The sequence below is a fragment of the Zootoca vivipara genome, chromosome 2 (genome assembly GCF_965207765.1).
Source record: "Zootoca vivipara chromosome 2, rZooViv2.hap1.1, whole genome shotgun sequence".
Classification (NCBI taxonomy): Eukaryota; Metazoa; Chordata; class Lepidosauria; order Squamata; family Lacertidae; genus Zootoca; species Zootoca vivipara.
In genome coordinates this window covers 76,174,850-76,195,418 of record NC_142584.1, presented here as the reverse complement: position 1 = coordinate 76,195,418, position 20,569 = coordinate 76,174,850, and the positions used below count along the sequence as shown (strand labels likewise).

General features: G+C 40.1%; 1 protein-coding gene across 8 annotated transcripts in view; it reads left to right on the top strand.

Moving 5' to 3' along the window:
• The window catches only part of IQSEC1 (IQ motif and Sec7 domain ArfGEF 1), a 321,439-nt gene that overhangs the window by 129,599 nt on the left and 171,271 nt on the right, over positions 1–20,569 (top strand). For 6 of the 8 annotated variants that reach the window (XM_035106282.3, XM_035106290.3, XM_035106288.3 and 3 more), the window contains one exon: positions 18,100–18,144. The exons of the other annotated variants lie outside the window; for them this stretch is intronic. In XM_035106282.3, the coding sequence (XP_034962173.2) occupies positions 18,100–18,144 (45 nt within the window). The remainder of the gene's footprint in view (positions 1–18,099; positions 18,145–20,569) is intronic. 8 annotated transcript variants of the gene reach the window in all.

The window sequence follows — 20,569 nt, the reverse complement described above, 5'->3', positions numbered from 1 at the left end:
CACTCCCTCTTCTTTCTCTGGCTGGTGTGTATGGAACTGACACTAACTTGCATGGATACACTAAAGGTTCTGGTTTGCAGCGAATTCAAATATATTCAGAATGCCTAATCATTTACACCCAGCATTTTCTACTACACGTTTTCACAACCCTCTTTATATGTTCTTATGTTATTTTGAATGGCCATAGAATGTAAACCAATATGTAAATCTCACATTTTTAAAAACTAAAATAAAAAATACCATAAACTTGACTTTTGTACAGTTTTGTTGCATACAGACCCAATGACTTTTTCAGTTTATATTCTAATGATAATTAGTAAGCCTTTAAATAAATCTCATTTTCCCTCTCTCTCTCTCTCTCTCTCTCTCTCTCTCTCTCTCTCTCTCTCTCTCTCTCTCCCCCCCCCCCTCTCTCTGTCTACCTCCCTCCCAGCATTTCACAACATTGTTGTTCTGGGGGTTTTGCAATACTGTCCAATCTGCAACTTAGAAATGAGGCTGAATTTTTCAATTTTGGGATCTGGAGCTGCTATTTATCCTACCTAGGGTTTTAAACATCACCTATGAGAACCATATTTCCTCAGTTTTTAAGAGCACTTTTGTGCCTTTGACTGTTAGGTGAATATCTGTTAAGTGCGTTTCTGAGGGAATATGCATTGTGTGTATATGACACCGATGGACCCACACTATTTCAATGGGAAGATCAAACCTGACATCGTTGGAATAAAATAATTATATTTCTGTGTTGTGTGGAGGCCCATGTGGGTACTTGAGAAATGTGGAAATTGCTTTGAAGGTCAATGTAAGGTACAATCCACATGGGAGAAAAAATAATTCAGTGCAGCCAAACTGGCTGGTTGCATTTTATTATGCTAACCTTTTATATTTTTAACTCTTTTCTTTTTATCTAATATAATGCTATCCTTTATCTTATACTCTCTTTTTGGTCCTCCTTGGCATTATTCCAGTAGTATCTTTCATACTAAGGGAGGCAGTTTTAAGAGCAAAAAAGAAAAAATGTATATATGTACCAAGTGTTTTGCTGACCCTGTCAATCCACAAATATTAAGTACAATGCTCATGTGATTCCATCTGTATAGTATTCTTTTAATATAAGATGTTGATGCAATAAGAAAGGATGCAGCAGTATATGATAATAATGCAGCAATATATGATAATGATAATGCAGTATCATTGTGTAAATGTCTGGATTTTGCTGGAATTATTAGCCTTTTACTTTATTTAGGGAGGAATACCTCATAGAGGGTAAGAATTTATGTTGTTGTGACTTGCTTTTCTTCTTCACAAACAAAAACAATAATTATCCCTGCCCTCAGTGTAGCGATGTATAGCACAGTAATTACTCCTTTTCTCACCCACTGAGATGTGTGGAATCTTTTAATCTAATTATAATTTTGTTTGTGCGTGTAAAGGCAAAAATAGAAGGGCCTGTTCTATGTAGCGAAGTTCAAAGCATTCATTTTGCGTGCCAGTTTGCAAGTTTAATAAAAAGAATGTTGATTAGTCTGGCCATAGTTACAATTAAGTTTGGGGTTTTTTCCTCTCTCTTTTTGGTTTTTGTGAAGGGCAACACAAGTTGGATCTTCGCTACCAGCTGTGGCTGTGCTTGGTTCTGTTCCTTTTTAAGCTTTCCAATTAAGAAGGCAGTCTTTGGACTTGTACACTCTTGATGTGTGAAATCTTTTTCATCCGTAAGGTCTTTGAAACAACATTTTTGTGTGTCAGGAAAGCTGACGTTCTGTACTACAGTGGAAGCCGGATATCCCATTTTCCTTTTGAAACGTGCTTGTATATCTTGTTCTTCTTCAGCGCTGGAGCAGGCAGATTTATCCCCTCATTAACATGTTGAGATGTAACCAGGCAAAGGAATTACTTTATAAAATAGAATAGAAAAACACTGCTGGGGAGAGGGGGAGCCATCCTGTCCACTGAACTTGTTTAAACTTCCATATCTGGCAGCACAGGCTGTATTTTCTACTGCGCATGAATGGATCTTTCAACAAACGTACTTAACATGCACATTTTAAAAAAAAAGAAAGTTGGGAGGATGAAAATAATGTTCCTTTTGCTAATTTCAATTGTGTGTAGCTCCTGCAAAATAAGTTTATAATAACCTTGAGAGAATGGCTTGAACAAAAAGACTCAATTTGGCACTCAATCTGGCCAGATTTCTAGCGGGATACAGCTCTGCAATGTGGGTCAGCCCCAGGACATGTGAACTTTAGCTTTTGCCAAAATGTTTTATAATCATTTACTTCCTTGAGATACATCATACTTACCAATAGCTCAAAATTTAATGACCTATAATAATGGATGTTTTATTTACCATTCAATGGAACAGAAAGCAGTTCAAAACCTACAGTTTTACATAAATTGTAATAATAATAATAATAATAATAATAATAATAATAATAATAATCAGAAAAAGCACATGTTCCCAGATGGACTTTTGACAAAATAATGAAAGCTGTTTTTCAAATGAAGTATGCATATGCTAATGAAAATGTCAATATAATGATGGTTGGTGGTTAATTTTTGTTGTTGTTGTTTAGTCATTTAGTCGTGTCCGACTCTTCGTGACCCCATGGACCAGAGCACGCCAGGCACTCCTGCCTTCCACTGCCTCCCGCAGTTTGGTCAAACTCATGTTTATAGCTTCCAGAACACTGTCCAGCCATCTTGTCCTCTGTCGTCTCCTTCTCCTTGTGCCCTCCATCTTTCCCAACATCAGGGTCTTTTCCAGGGAGTCTTCTCTTCTCATGAGGTGGCCAAAGTATTGGAGCCTCAGCTTCACGATCTGTCCTTCCAGTGAGCACTCGGGGCTGATTTCCTTCAGAATGGATAAGTTTGATCTTCTTGCAGTCCATGGGACTCTCAAGAGTCTCTTCCAACACCATAATTCAAAAGCATCAATTCTTCAGCAATCAGCCTTCTTTATGGTCCAGCTCTCACTTCCATTCATCACTACTGGGAAAACCATAGCTTTAACTATACAGACCTTCGTTGGCAAGGTGATGTCTCTGCTTTTTAATATGTTGTCTAGGTTTGTCATTGCTATTCTCCCAAGAAGCAGGCGTCTTTTAATTTCGTGACTGCTGTTGCTATCTGCAGTGATCCAGGAGCCCAGGAAAGTAAAATCTCTCACTGCCTCCATTTCGTTCCCTTCTATTTGCCAGGAGGTGATGGGACCAGTTGCCATGATCTTGGTTTTTTTGATGTTGAGCTTCAGACCATATTTTGCGCTCTCCTCTTTCACCCTCATTAAAAGGTTCTACATTTTTTTTTAATGTAGTCTTAAATTGAGTATATTTATTTTGCATTATTTTCTAAGTCCTTGCTGCGGAAATGTAACAAAACATGAAGTGAATTGCACAAACATATTTGTTTCACGTAAACGTAGATTAATTTTGGTCTTGGAGTATACAACTGTCTCTTTCCCCTTTCGCCTTCCTTACATTGTGAGGTGCTGTGCTGGCTAGGGCATTAATTCCAGTCTTTGCTCTTTTATTCCCTGAACTTGGGCACCATGGCTTATCAATTGCTCAGCTGGGACATGTCTGCGCTGGAGTGACCTACTTCCGTTACTGTGCTTTATGGGCATGCACCCTTCTCATCACTTCCTGCAATCACTATTTAATAATAATTACAGAGAGAGAGAGAGAGAGAGAGAGAGAGAGAGAGAGAGAGAGAGAGAGAGAGAGAGAGAGACTGCAGAATCTTTAAGGGATGCAAAAGTGACTTCAACATGCAACCTGATTGGGAATCTGTAAAAAGTCTGCAACTCAAAAGCAGGATGGCAGGAATCTGTGGAGCCCTGCGAAATGTTTGCTCTTAAGGTCTCCTAGACCTGGAGAAAGGGCAGTACAGTATGTGAAAGAAGTAGTTGATAGGTAAGGGAGCAAGAGACATGAGAGACAAATGGAAGGCCTGTAACTAGTAGCAGAAGTAAAACAGCAGAGTTTCTTAAATCTATGGGCACGTTCACCTGGAAGGCGCATGTTACAGAAGTCAAGGAAGATTCCTTGGGCTTTGTTCTGGCTGATTGGTGTTAAACTTTGCTAATCTAGCTGGCTACTCCTTTATCCTTTAGCCTGCATGGTTCACAGGCTTAATCCTTGCCTGAGCACCTCAGGATTTGCTGTAGGCTTAGGAGTGTCTGCTCCACAAGTGAGTTTGCCACTTGTTTTAGCTTTGATTCCACAAGGCTACTTCTGCAGCTGGAGTCGGTGGTTCATAATGTGGCTTATGCATTTCCAGAATGTAAGCTGTTGTGCATTTTGTTTCATTCACTGTTGTTGTTTTTTTAGTTAAAAAGATGGTGCTGCCTACACACCAAACTTATGATTAATGCATGCTGAGTCATAATACATTATTGCTTTTAACAAACAGCAGTGTTTAGCATTTAGCATTCAATCTTGTCAGTCTTGTCAAAACTATAAAAATGCAACAGTATGTGAGTCATAGTAATTCAAAATGTGCCTCTTTCTGCATTGGGATTTGAAAGAGCTATAAATAGGCTAATCAAGAACAACTTCCATTCTAAAAAATAATGCAACTTGCATTCCACAAGGATACCTGTGTATGGAAGCTAGAGGGAGCTCTGATGCTGTAAGTTCCAAAACATTCACAGAGTTGTTCAGCATTTCTGGTTGAGATTGTCATTTCTGTTTTGTGTTTGCACGTCTCTAAAATGCAAAAAAAGAAGAAGATAGCTACCATTAGTCTTACCTGTTATTGGTCTGTTCTCGTTTTTTAAAAAAAAGGCCCAGTAACACTGAAAATAGTTAGAATAGAATATCATTTTTTTCTTCAGAGCTATGGCAGTTCCTCTAGTCTAGTGAATGCTTCACCATCTGTTACAATTTATGAAAATTACAGACCTGTTTTAGATATGTTCACTGTTTTCATTGTCATTGAGTCTAGTGTTGATCTACAAAACTTAACCTGCAGGTATGAATGGAAAATTTAAGGAATAGCGGACTTTCATATGTTGGGTTACTGCTGTATCTGCAAACAAGGCAGAGATTGTGCACACTTTAAATTTATAGAAGCCACTGTGAGGTCACAGTACCAGACTTTATACATAAACAACACAGGTATGAAAAACTATGGGAAAATGATTTTAACTCAGTAAAAATGTTTGTTGAGTCATTAGAGCAGTGATAGCCAGCTTGGGCAGTTATTCTGGATTACAGCTCCCATCAGCCAGAATGGCCAATGGTCAGAGATTATGGGAGTTGCAGTCTGGAACATCTGAAGGCACCACTTTTGCTATCCCTTCTCATGCTTATACTGCAAATCTTGAGCTAAATCCATTTCATATTTTTAGACAAGGTTAAATAAATTCAGCCCGGGGAAGAGTTTTGGGTTTGTTTTCTAATTTATTAGATAGGCTTGGATTAAACAAAAACAACAACCCATACACAATCAACAAGTTCTGTGTGTCTGCAGAATGAAGGTACTACATGTTGTTTTTGGGATTTTTGGTAACAGTGGGCTATTCTCATGCCGTATGGCAGTGTGCTTTTGAAACAGAAGAATTTCAAAAGCACTTCGTAATATAAAATGTGGGTCACAGCAGCTGCTGTTCAAAGAAAAGCATTCAGAAATGCTTCTGGGTGTGCATAAGCCCTTGGGTATACTGAAATGGCTCTTTGAATCCTGGCCTTTAATTTTCTACATAATACAGTGGAATTTATTCACTAGTTAAAAATAGCAACACATTTTTAATGAGGTACTTTGCAACAGACAATATTGACAAATCAGTAGGGCACCGGATTCAGGGACACAACAGCTAAGTTCAGATTTGGTGGAGACATGATTATTGGATAAAGCAGTTTCTCTGTCAGGCAGACTTTGGTCTTTCAGATTTCAGCAGCACCCTGTGCAAGGCCAAAATTTAGTGCTCCTCCACCTCTTGCTTTCCAGTCTGCTCAATTCGCTATGTCATAACTGCAACACCACCTAGGCTCAGTGCCCAGTGTGGCAGAACTGGACACACTGCCCTAAACCCTCCTCTTTCTCTGTGAGCTAAATATAGTCTCTTCACTGATTGATTGATTGATTAATTAATTACATTATATTATATACGTCACTTGAGGGTGTTTTGGGTTTTGGGGTGTGGTGTGTTTTTGTTTTGTTTTTTGCACAATTTCAAAAAAATTGCACCTTGGTAAATGTGTAAGTCACTGAAGAGATGTTAAAAGTAAACTAAAAGTGTGTCCACATAAAATCAGAGGTGTAGGCAATCACAGTAAGTTTCTAGTTGACTTTAAGGATTGCTTCCATTAGGTTTAAGGAAAGTTGGAGACAAAAATGCAAATAGGTTTTTCTTGCCAATTTTCATGTTTAGTTTATTTTAAGTTTTTGTTTGAAAACCACACTTCTGTGCTAGATTGAAGAACAAGAAGCCATATGCAACATTTTCTCCCATTCCTCTTCTGAGAAGTACTCAGACTGGCAAGATAAACACACATTCACAATGGTTATTTCCATTTCCCAAGATGACAAAGACTACTTATATAACACATTTTGCTACTTAAATGAATCTAAAATTTTCTTCCCTTTACACAAACCCCTGTGCAAGGCTTTGAGCAAGCTTGTCTCAAAATGTTTTTATGAGCAACTCAACTATTTGCCTTATTCACCCTGTTTCTCATACTGTAAAGCAGGCATCAACATACTCGGCCCTCCAGATGTTTTGGAATACAATTCCCATCATCCCTGACCACTGGTCCTGTTAGCTAGGGATGATGGGAGTTGTAGTGCCAAAACATCTGGAGGGCTGAGTTTGCCTATGCCTGCTGTAAAGTAACTCCTGATACACTGTAGTCCTGCACTGCAAAGGCTGCTAACACTTCCTCAAGTGTTCACAGAACATTTTATCCTTCCACTTATATTGCAAATCTTCACTTTTGGAAGTGGACCTATGTGCTCCCCTGGAAACTGGTTGTGTTGGGGGAGCCTTTGCAAAGGGGAGAGGGAATCAACACAAACCGCCTCTCTCCTTTCACTGATGGAAATCTCAACTAGAGCAGAGGTCCTTCTGAAAATGGAAGGAGTCTTTCCATTGATGGAAGGGATGCTTAGGATCCAAGCATTTTTTTAAGTTTCACGCTACCTGCTTCTTTATTTCTGACACATTTTCAATTCCATCTGCTGATTTAATTCCTGGCTTTTCTGAACAGGGATTTGTTGCTTTTCTCTTTTGTCCAGTGCTTAGGACCTGGTTTTTCTTTTTTGTATTTAGAACTTATCCTTAATGTTTCATTGTATTGCTTATTCCATTTTTTTTCACTCTTCCTCCAAAGAGCTCAGGGTGTGGCACATAGGTCTAATTTCCCTTCCCCATTTTATTCTCAAAGCAGTTGTGACCTTACTAAGATTATTCAATGAGCTTTGTGACAGAGTGGAGATTTGAACCTGTGTGTCCTCTGTACTAACCTACTGTGGTTCAAAAGCATACCAATATGATTGGATAAATGGGTACCACTGTGGCAGGAAGGTAAACAGCATTTCCATGCTCTCTGGCACTCGTTACAAAGCTCCGTGCGCCAGAAGCGGTTTAGTCATGCTGGCCACATGACCCAGAAAAGCTGTCTGCAGACAAACGCCAGCTCCCTCAGCCTGAAAGCAGACATGAGCGCTACATCTCATAGTTGATTTCGACTGAACTTAACCATCCAGGGGTCCTTTACCTACTAACCTACTAGCTAATATCCATCCATAATGATTTCTCAAGTACTTTCTTACAATATCCTGTCAGAAATGGAAAAGTTCACAGGATGATCTTTCAGCTTTTTCAGAACTGAGTTCCAACTTTACCCTCAGCCTGCAACATAACTAAACATGTTTTTGTCATATTTGTCTGTCTTCCTGTATCTCCCACTCTCCATTTTCCTTCACCCTCATTTTTTTAAAATAATAATACAGAGTTAAATTGATTGTATGCTGCAAATGTTTGCACTTTGGTCCAGGTCACAACCCAGTTGTGGGTCCTTAGATACAAATTGGAAATCAAATACACCGTTTTGTGCCTGAAGCAAACCATAACCTTGATCAGATATAGCAAATGACCTTCCATAACAACAGATTTCTTGTAATAGCTCCTTGTTTTGTATTAAGTAAAGCAATTTCGTATTGTTCCGTTCTGGTTGTACATGAACTTTGCATTCTGTGTTCATAATAAGGTGCCACGTACTTTTGATTTTGTGAGCATGGGTAACACAGTTGCTGAGGACTTTTCCTAAATGTGGCAGATGTTTCTGACAAGTTTGTTTGGTAGCTAGGCATGAAGAGTCTGATTAAAGCAATTTTAATCTTCTTTGTTCTTAGTTAATCAGTGAGCTGTCAGCCGAGTCCTATCAATGCCAGCTGCCCATGAAATTGACAAGATTGCTACTCTGCTCTTTTTCTTCTCCTTCACCACCACCCAATCCTCTCATCTTATTCAAACACAAACAAAATTGTCTCAGGGCTACAGAATAACAAAAATTAGGTTTGACCATTGTATAAAGTAAAAACCAGTAGACTAGATAGGTTGACTATGTATGTATGTATAAACTGGTGCAAAGAAATAATATCTTTAGTAGAAAGAGGACATCTTGGTGAACAGTTTTAGCTATTCATCCTCCTTGTTATGAACTGTGAGTTCATAATGCCTGCAGGCATCATATATTCCAGCAAAAACAAAACAAAGCTGGTCTATATAATGTGCATTATTAAAAATATTTGAAGAGAGTGAGGAAAATAGGAAGTGCAGGCGCCAGGGATGTTCCAAGTCACTGCACAAGCAAGCCATGTCAGTGAAAACAGAACTAGCATTACTTTCCGGCTGGTAAAGGTGGAAAACGTAGTCCCAGTGAAGTCCACAGCAGAAAAGTAAGCTCTAAGGCAGGGGTCAGCAAACCTTTTCAGCAGGGAGCTGGTCCACTGTCCCTCAGACCTGGGGGTGGGGCAGACTCTACTTTGAAAAGAAAAAAGAATGAATTCCTATGCCCCACAAATAACCCAGAGATGTGTTTTAAATAAAAGGACACATTCTGCTCATGTAAAAACATGCTGATTCCCGGACTGTCCGCGGGCCGGATTTAGAAGTTGATTGGGCTGGATCCGGCCCCCAGGCCTTAGTTTGCCTACCCATGCTCTAAGGCCATCAACACTGTCACATCCTCCTACTTCTGCCTTGAGGACCGAGAGGAGGAGGCATCTGGAGGGGCTTGAGCCTTTGCAAATGCTCCATGTAAGTGTGCCCAAAATCTTCACAGGCTTCAATCCCTTTCATGGAAAGCTGGTAATTTGCTCCAATTCCACCTTTCATTACTTTCATGGTCTTTGTTCCAATTAATTGTACAAAATTGTTCCCCTGATGTTGGTGTAGAACTGGGGTGTGTGGTGGTGGTGACTTAAATGATTCCATGATGCAAATATTCTGTGTAAGCAAGCCACTTTGTTAAAATAATTTTTAAAATGTGGTTATTTAAGCCATTTACTTCCAGACAATTTAGGGTGCCTTATTGAAAGGCAGAAGGTGGGCACTGATGTGGTAACTACAGCTGGAAAAAAGCTGCTTTCTAATTGCCAGCTGATCTCTTTCCACTGCTATCACCTGCTACATCATTATTATTATTATTATGGCACTTCACTTTCACATATCAAGAATTTAAAGGCTTCACTGAGAAAGCCCGAATCAAACACTGTCTGGGCCTTTTTGGCTGCATTTCTTGTGTTTGAAGATAAGAGCCTTTCCAACCAATTTCACTACTTAAATATAATTATCTTTGTCCCATTTCCCCCTGTTTGAAATAGGAATAAGAGAAGAAAAGATTCCCCATTGTGAATGTGTTCCAAAATCTATAGATTGTCAACTGCAGGGAGCCTTTGACCCTCTCGGTTAGACAGCTTCATGTCCTGCTACCGTACTCATGTTATTTTTCTTGCTCTTTAAGTGCAAGCGTGTGTGTGTTTTTTTTAAAAAAAATATGGAATATACCAAACCCATTCTGTTCCTGAACTGTAATATAGAATTCTTATAATTTCAGGACGAACAGAACTATAATCAGACTTATTTTATTTCAGGCTGAAGAATGTGACTTATAAATCGGACCTTGGTATAATAATTGCCTAAAATGTTGAAAGGTACCCCTATGAGTTATTGAACAAGATTATTTCAGTTATCCAGAACACTTATGGTAAATCATGGATGATGAAACACAGTTCTAGAAGGCTCCAAAAGATGAAAGTCCATTCTTTGAATGGGTTTTGTTTATCCCATCATTATAAAGCTGTCATAAAGCTGAAGAATTAGCTGGAAGTGTGATAGGGATAGATGAAGAGGAGGATGCTGAAGCTTTACAAGTCTGCTTTATTCATTGGCTTCTGTTACTGGAATGAATGAACATGAATGAATGAATGCTTGTGGATCTACTAGAAATAGCTAAAATTCCTGGGGTATAGCTTTGATCGTCACACGACACATTATGAAATACAGCAGTGAAGCAGAGTATGATGGGATGCTAATGATACTATATACCGTACCTGCATTCTTGTACCTACAGTTGGCTCCCAAAATAGTTAAATGATTTGGCAACCCGTTCCAAAGTTTGGGCAATATGGGATGATGGGTGTGGCAGAATGCTTAATTTGTATGGGCATGCAAGAGTCAAGACATATGACATGTTTGTGTTGAGGTATGTTTATGTCCATATTTTTTTTCAAATGCTTCCACTTGAAATAAAGGAAATGAGAGCCGGAAAACAGCAGACATGAAGAGACAGATATATTTGAGACAAAAAGTATTCACATATTTTTCTAGGCATTTCTCAGAGAGTAGATGAGCAGCTGGAAAATGCTATATCTACCATATGCACAAGGCACAGGCTAAACATTCTAGTTGTGTGTTTGTGACATCCATGGCAAGTTTCAAATGGCCTGTCCTTAGATGTATTTGAGATTTGTAGCTCAGTTATATGCATGCTTACTCAGAAACAAACACCACGGGATTCAGTGAGAATTCCTGTGATTACTGAGTAGAATGTTGGGATTTGGACAAGGAAGACTGAAATTCCCATTCAGCCAAGAAGTGAGTTGCATGCAGTTCACCTAAACTCTTCCAGTCTGCTTTAACTGATGCTGGTTTTATATTGTATATATCTTACTAATAATTTATTTTGATTTGGAATATTTTAATGATATTGTTTTAGTTGATATTTTACTGTTTCATGATGTATGTTTTTATTTTGTAAAACACCTTGAGAAGGTTTTCACCTTCAAAAGCAATAAAATAATAATAAAATAAACTTCATAGGGTATTATAAAGGTGAAATGGAATATACCCATGCTTATCCATGGAGTAAGGACTTGGTTAAAGCATGCTAAATAAATGTTTCTTCCTTCCATGAAAGTGTGCATAGAATTAGGACTTAAGTCATGAATTGTGAAGGTGCCTTTGCTTCTAGTTCTAGCTGCTGCTTGTGTCATCAATTCACAGGACAAATAATTGTCCTTAACTTGGGACTGGGCTATGTCTTTCCCTTATATTTTCATATTTGGGGAATGACCCTAGCTGATGTCCTGAAGCCAGACCATTCCTAGAAAAATAATAATCTTAAAACCTAGAACAAACCTGCGCCCATAGGCAAGTAAAGAAGAGTACCATCACTTTCCTACAGGGGTGTAATTATTTAGACCACCTAGTTTTTTCCTCTGGTTTTGGAAATAACATGTGCTATTTTTAATGCATTTGTACACAAGCTGTTTTGTATCTGTACTCTAATTCCCTCGAGGTCACAAAAATGCTTAGTGTCACTCAGCACAATCAAGGTTCTACAGAGGCGATCAGCTAATCAGTGCGGCTTAGTGTCTCTTTAGCATATCTTCATTTTGTACAACAAATTGTCACTCCACGAAGAGGCAGAGAGGATGTTTAAATGTTCTAGTAACAATATTCTTAAGACAGTTTTTAAAAAATGTATTATGTTGAGGTCATATTCACAAATCTGCTGACACTTTCATGTGAAGGCTATATTAAATGAAACTTAATTACAAGTAAATTAAGTTCACCCTTGAGAATTGTCACATTAACAAAGAGAGGCAAGAAGACATTTATACAGAGAAGCCTCCTTAAAATTCATCACTTCCCTTCTTCTGGACTGGGCTGAAAGCAAACAAAGGGAACAGGGAGGGAAGCAACACTCTTTTAAAATTATACATGCTGTGAATTACAAGATGTGTTGAAATTGTGTCCTGTCTGGAAGATATATACATTTTTATAAGTGAATTTATAGATCAGGGGGAAAACAGATCAGCACCGTTACTTCAAAATTACCGGTATGTGTCAATATATGTGTCCTGTATCTTTTGATGCTGTTTATATATTGGAGCTGGAATTGTCTTTGCAGTAGGCATCTAGAGCACAGTTCAAAGCTTTTGACAGCAGTGGTAGGTAAATTGATCCAGGTATGTGTCCACCACTGCACCCACAGCCCCACAGAAGGTGGGGGTGAAGAGGCCAGAGGCTCGGAGCAGGCCTGTTGACATCACATGATAGGGGTCGGGCTGATTCGCGATCCAGCTGATCCTGTGATGGCTCCAACTTGTTCCTGAAATGCCCAATTTTGAAAGTTTGTACTTACTACTGATGGCAGGGATACTGGTAGCAGTGGCTTCTGCCATCATTGGGCAGGTACATTGGGATGCTGCTTTGCCGGTGGAGCCTCATCCCTCTGCCTCCTCAAAATCCTCACCAGCATGACAAATCAAAGGTTAGAATTGCTCTTTTAGTATAGAATTGCTTTCCTTTATTTTCACTTTTTACACAGAATCTATATGACACAATTGCTAACCCACTCACTATTATCCAAGTTTTTTCCTCTGTTGTTTTGGAGCGGGGAATGGTTGATTGCTGTAAACAGTTTTTCATTTAAAATGCAGTGGAACACATGACTGTCCTGTATAAGGCCACTGTGTCTTTATTTAGGAGCTTATTGTCCCTGTAATTGCTTCCTAAACAACAGACACATGCTGCATTGTGCCTAAATTAGAAAGCTGGGGGGTGGGGGTGGACCATAGCTCAGTGAGAGAAAATCTGCTTTGTATACAGAAGGTGTGTCAGGGTACGGTCTGAATCAGAGGATTGGGGGATGCATTATCAGGCAGATCAGCTCCTCTCTGAAGAGGAGGGGGAGGCCCCCCCACCCAATTTCTAGCAGTTTCGGGAGCAGAGAGAGACTCCAGCAGTTTCGACAGGAGTTGCCTAGTTACAAAATAATGGGAAGAGAGACAGAAGGGAGAGAACAGCCATCAGAGACGTCATTAGAGTGTGTAGGGGACCCTCCCTCCCCAAGAACTAGGAGGTCTGTCCATATTAGAGACAAAGAATGTGGAGAGGAGGAATTTCCTGTTGGTGCCCAGGATGTTGCTAGGGACAGAAGGGGGAGGATTTAGAGTAGCCAACTGCTCTCCTTGTGGAGAGATGTGGATTTTTGCTTGTAACCAGATGCCTGAATAAAAAGGACTATAAAATATAATCTCATTAATTCTTGTCTGTGAAGTTACTGAAGGGAGGAGAGGACTCTCCATGCCTGACAAGGTGCCAGGTTCAATACATGGCATCTCATGAAGGGCTGGATGAGATCCATGTCTGAAACCCTGGAAAGCCACTGCCAGTCAGAGTAAATAATACTGAACGAATGCTCTGACCTAGAATAAGGCAACTTCCTGTGCCCCTAACTTACTTCCTGATTACTGTTCTTTGGCGATCACTCGTAGCCAAGTAAGATTGTCTTGCTGTATTACAGTGTAGGTGCTTTAATTACTGGTTTACCCCCTTTAAAAAAATGAAAAAAAATGAAAGAAGTTAGATGGCACCATACATTAAAATTCCCTTGTGTGGGATACAGGTACTGACTAATGAAGTGGCAGCTATCATTGATGCTGTGGTCATGCCAAACAAAAGCAAGTGAGAGAGCTTTCTAAAAAAATGAAAATTTAAAGGGCTTCCACTAAATGGGATTTCAGCATAAGCATAGTAAAATGATCTTGTTTCTGAGGATGATCATTAGCAGATAATATTTTGTTGTTGTTTAGTCATTTAGTCGTGTCCAACTCTTCGTGACCCCATGGACCAGAGCACACCAGGCACTCCTGTCTTCCACTGCCTCCCACAGTTTGGTCAGACTCATGTTGATAGTTTCGAGAACACTGTCCAACCATCTCATCCTCTGTCGTCCCCTTCTCCTTGTGCCCTCAGTCTTTCCCAACATCAGGGTCTTTTCCAAGGAGTGCTTTGAGGAATCACTATTTTAATTTTGCCTCCAAGTGTTTATGGAAAAAGAATACTTCAGCAACTCTAATGGATGCTAGTGCGGGGAGAAAAGCTTGCTTGTCAAAAAAATGAAATTGTGTAGGTTGACTTAAAATGGTATCTGGGAAATGACAGATTTATTTTGTAACAGTAAATCGTGGTGTTTTTTTTAACTGCCTATGTATAAACAGAGAAGCCCACATTATGCATTATGATAAAGTATCCATTTGCAAACTGAAATTCACCATGGGAATTTTGTGTATGAAACAGCTGTATGTAATGGTGTGGTGGTTTCACCATGTAAGTGCAACTTACCTTTGGGTTATGAAGGCCACAAAAGAAGGCACTCACAATTTCATTTATGACCCATTGCTCAGTTGATTCTATTTTCAACTGTCAACTAAAAAACTTTGCAAAGTATGAGCCACCTTCAGTTTCAGGATTTCAAACATGTTTCTAATAGTCTAATGAAGCACAGTCCCTGTTGCACAGAATCAGTTGCAATAAATTGTGAAAGACTTTCAATATGAATGTTTATCATCTAAAGTGTGAATCTGTTTTTACCTAAGAGAAAGAAACAGAATAACGGTTTATCGTCTCTTTATTTTTTATTTTGGAAAAAGGTTCTTTAGCACATGTTTTATTAAAATTTTAAAAGACCAACATAATATTATTTATAGCAGTGTACCCTGAGTCCTAGATTTCCTATTCAAATAGAGTAAGCCTGCAGCATTACAGCAGCAAAGGTAAATTGGTTACCTAATTCTACCAGCCGTTTGAAAAGAGCTGAGAAATAAAATATCAAGGCTTTCCCTGTGAGCAATTTTCTCTTGTATTTCTTCATGCGTTTTCTCCTGGAGAGCCTTGTATTTAATGAAACGCTCTTAAAAAAAATTGTGTGTGTTTCCTGATTCTATACAACCATTATTCTTCATAGTAAGTATGTATATACAGTATATATTAAAGATGAAAGGGACAATTTCCTCATGTGTATGTAAATCACAGTGATCCCAGTTAACACCCATCTTTGATAAAATCAATTAATTCACGTCGTGCTCCTGTCCGGCCTTTCTCTCTATACAGAGCATCTTTTAAACTCCATGGGGATTATTGCACATGGAGCAATTGAGACTACTTATGCTAGTAAGGGTTGCACATGCAGGCAGATTACAAAAGCATTACTTTTGCTTTTAATTTTTGCAGACAGTCTGTCTAGGTCAAGAATAAGTTACAAACTCAAGTCGGTAATCTCTGTAGCTATTTCTGGTGTTTCTGATATGCCAGGAATAGCAACTGTGTAATACAGGTTTTCCACACAATGTCTTTCTGTGTCTTGTACTGTATTAGCAATGGAAAATGAATCCTGATTTCTTTCTGAGGAAAGAGCCACATTAAATAGATATTCAATTTTCTCCTAGTTAATATTACATCTGCACATACCAGTATGGCCTCTTTCAAATCTTGAAGGCTATTATAAAATGCCTGGAGGGAGCTCATATTTTAACTGCCATTGATTCCAGGTGAAGAGCCCTATGTTCATCTTTCATTTCCTGCCTTGGATACCATTTTACTGCTACAGTGGACATCTTTTCCCCCAACCACTGCAAACAAATATCTTTACTGTTTCCGTCTGGGGAAGCAACATGCTGTGTGTGGCATGCTAGACCAGATAAAGCAAAACATCAGCACCCGCATCAGGATGTCAGCCCTCAAAGGCACCATCGGAGGCCATGCTGAACAGCCACTTCAAAGGGCCTTTGATGATTTCCTTTGCATAAAGCCAGAGGAGGGCAGATTTCATCTGGTTCTTAATCTCTTGTCATTTTCCTTGCCTATAAACTTGTTTGAATCATGCCATTTCTTATAGCAATTTTATCCCATAGGGTAATTGGAGAAATGGAGAGGTAAGGCCAAAGGTGCCACAGGTTAAGGTGGTCTGAAAAAATTTCTGGGTTCGATTTAATTATTTGTTACATTTCTATGCTGTCCACCAGTGGACTCCTCTGGCCGGTTGAGACATAAGGCGGGCAGGCAGGCCTAGCTCTAGGACAAATATGCAGCACCTTGGGCAAGGAGTGCTTTCAACACAACTGTTCACCTTTGCAGGGCCACCCAGAGGGTTTATGGGGCCTGGTTCAGGTGTGATCCTTGTGGGCCCTGCTGCTGCCCACCTATGAGGACTCATGCATGTGTGTACAACGCTGGTGTCACATGTGAAAATCACTGCATGCACTAACTACAAATTCTCACCTGCAGCTCCTCTTTGCGGTGGAAATCCGCACAATGATAGATGTGCTTCATTTTTTTCTTATATGGGGTTAAGGGAATAAGGTTGTACTTCTCCTGAGTACCACCTCCAAATTCAAACACTCTTCTGACAGAGTTTCCTGGGGATCTGTCTCAAAGGACTTCTGGTTGTGGCCTTCTAATGGTCCTCTCCATCAGAGCAAAGAATCCTCCTCTGGTTGCTGCTGTGGACACAAGACCTGACTGTCTCCAGGCTCTACAGTAATCAGCAGTCAGCAGTGACCAGAGAATGAATGAATGCTGGGAGGAGTGCAGAGAGAAGACATGGCATGGTGTATCTGCAGCAGCGCTAGCGGACACTTTCATCTGCTCCAGCTGCAACAAAACATGCATCTCCCATATTGGTCTCTACAGCCACAGCAGGCGCTGTAACTCTCCAACAGTTTGACTTCACCCCCAAAGGCGCACTCCTCCATTGTCTCCTGAGACAGATGGTTGCCAACAAACCAAGATCCCGTAAAGCCTGGCCACACATGACTCCTACACCTTTTCTTGTGGTGACACAGAAAATTACTCTCCAGTAGCACCTTGTCTGGAAATTGTAGCTGGAATTTACTCACCATTTCCTCATTTATGGAACTCTTGCTGAAGACACTGATGAAAAAGCAGCATCAACATGAAGGACTGCTGCAGACAAGGTTTTGATAATGGTGCCAATGTGAAGGGGCAGAAAAAGGTGTCTAGGCAAGACTACTTAATACTGAACCCAACCTACAAATAGAATCTCTCGTTGTTGTTGTTGTTTAAAAAAATCCCAAAGCAGTTTACAAAACATTAAAACATCAAATAAAACAATCCAGAATAAAACATTGCTGAAGATCAACAACAGTCCTATGAGGGAGGTTATGCTGAGAGGCAACTCTAAGACGTCTTTAGCTGTGTAATTTTTAGTTCATGGTTTTAGTGTTCTAAATTTGTTTACAGTTGTTTTTATTGGGTTGATATGCTGTGTGGTTTTTTACTGCAATGGCACTTTTTAAATAGTGGGGATGACAGGTAAACAAAAGCCGTTTCAAAGTTGTACTGAAACCATCAGCACAAAAACCGAAGCTTTCTTAATCTCTCAAGCAGACTCTATAAAAATATGATAGCAGATTATTCATATACAGTTAAACATAACATTTGTAATCTGATGTAGCAGACTAGAGACTGATATAAAAAATAATATTTACACTGTAAGTTTCAAATACTTATACTGTAGCAAATTACACTAAAATTGTGTTCTCTAAAACGTTACTTTGGCAGGTGAAAATCTTTATGCATATGACATTCAGCTAAAACTTTGTTTTTCAAAGCTAATTGGCAGGATTTAAATCCAAGTTAAAATCACATTATTCAGTGTATTCTAATATGCAGCTTAAAAAACCCTTTAAATGTTAAACAACTTATTTTGGTATGGGACTTTCTTTTTGTGCTTGTCAAAATCTGTGTTTAATATTTTTAATTTTATTCTTTTGCAATTATCTCAGGACTTCCTTGGAAACACGAAGCAGCCTTTCAACTGATCCACTCAGGTATTGTAAAAACTACACTGCATATTTAAAGAAAACATAAATAGAAGTAGATGGGTTAGCTTCAGCGTGACAACACTATTTTTGATTTTGATTTTACTAGGCGCCTCCTCCCCTACTTGCACTGCTCACCAAACCTGCCTACCTGCCGCTCCCCTCATCTTCACCTTGTCCCAACCCCCAGCTCCTCACAGCTCCTTCAACCCACCCCATCCCTACATTTGCCTAAAACTCCCATAGTAACTAATGGTGGCAGCAACAGAAAGAGCCGGAAGGCTTGCAAAGCCCACCCTGCACTGATCCACCTGCCTGCCTGCAGTTACACTCCAGGGACACTCGTTGCCACAGGAGTTCTCCATAACTCTCCTGTTTTGTTGCTGCTTTCTTCTTCCTCAGCTTCTGATGCAGCTGAGGCGGCAACATCAGTGTTGTGTAACTTCATTGGAGCAGGGTTGTTGCTGGGGAACTGCCCCAGACTGCCCTCGCTGTTCCTTTGTGGTTCACTAGTGGCTCGATCTTTTTCAACGTGAAGTTCAAAGCATCACACAAAGAAATAAATTATTACCTTTCACACAAAACTTAATATACTTGTGAAAGTGTATTTCTACTAAGAAGTAATGGGGTGTGGCCAATGAAAGGTCACAAAGATGTGCCAAAGTTCTGGTATTTTCTGCATCCTCCTCCTTTGCAAAGACATTGTGGGCACTCTCTGAGTACTGATGTTCTACAAATAGCTAGCACCCAACTAAACTGAAAAATGTCTTGCTTTGCTTCAGAAGAGGTTCATGCTGGGAGAAAAGTTGTTTAACTGCCACCTGCTCTGGTTCTCTCTCTGTCTTCCTCCTCTGCAATGAAACATTGCAGTTTCGTGCATACTTAGTATTTAAGTGGCTCAGAAGTGGTCCCTGCTCTCATGATTTCTAGTGCGAATTCATGCCACAATAATTGTACATGACTCAGAAGTGAGCACCACTGAATTCCATGGGGATTGCTCCCTGGTGGGTAAAGGGTTGCAGCCTGAATTGGTAAATGTTAAAGGCACAACTGCTAATAAGGGACCCCATAAATTTCTAGACCTGGTTGGTTGGCTGGTTGGCTGGCTGGCTGGCATCTGTCTCTATTGGAAGATAGTGGAAGAGTGCACCTTTGGAGGTGAAGTCAAACTGTTGAAGAGTTACAGTGCCTGCTGATATGGGAGATACATGTTTTGTTGCAGCTGGGGCAGATGAAGGCATCTGCAGGTGCACCATGGCATTTCTTCTTTCTGTACTCCTCCCAGCAGTCATTACTCCTCTGGTCACTGCTGTGGATACATGACCTGACTGATTGTCTCTAGGCAATGTGGTTGTCTGCAAGAGATTCCCACACAGTGGGGTTAATGTTGCCAAACTCCATGTCACATTTGCAGACATCTTTGTAACTCAGAGTTGGTCTGCCAGTGGGCCTGGTGCCTGAAGCCAGATCCCCATAGAACACGTTCTTGGGGATCCTGCTATCTTCCATTCTTTGGACATGACCATGCCAGCGTAAATGTCACTGAGACAGGAGTGCAAACATGCTGGGAATGTGGGCTTGGGAGAGCACATCTTGTTTGAGACACTGTCCTGCCCTATGATGCCCAAATTCTTCCTGACACGGTGCATCAGAAGGCTTTGAGGCATCAGTCCTGGTGGGTGTAAGTTACGCACGTCTCATTACCATAAAGCAGCATGCTCAACACACAAGCCTGGTAGACCTTTATCTTGGTATCGGTCATTAACATCATATTATCCCACACCCTTTTAGAGAAGTGAGCAATTGTTGTAGCTGTCTTGCCAATACACTTGTCCAGTTCAGTGTCGATGGAGAGGTTGCTGGTTATGGTGGAGCCCAGATAGACAAAATTGTCTATCACCTTAAGTGTGGTGATCACCAATGCAGATGCATGAAATGCTGGCAGTGTCCTGACCCAGGATGTTGCTCTTCATCAGGATGATGGTAAGGCTGAACATCATGCAATCTTGGGCAAAATGGTATATGAGACTCCGTAGAGCTTCCTTGGAGTTCCCTATCAAGGCTGTGTCACCAGCAAACAACATGTCTCAGATAAGGACCCACCACACTTTTGTCTTGGCATGGAGACATGCCAAGTTAAACAGACCCCCTGTTTCTCCTTGAATGGATGTACACACCACCTTCAGTTGAGCTGAAGGCACATGAAAGAAAAGTGACTAATAAATGATGGTGGCATGATGATGATTCCTTTTGTGAGTTGCCTGAATGAGGTTGACCTGGGGACCTCATATTACATTGCCCAAACCAGTTGCCTATCAGGAGCATAAATATGCCTTAGGAGAATTTGTAAACTTTTCCATAGAGGGTGGCCTGAGCATCTCTAGAGGTTGGAGGCGCACTGTAACAGCAATGACTTGCTCAGAGCACCAAAAAT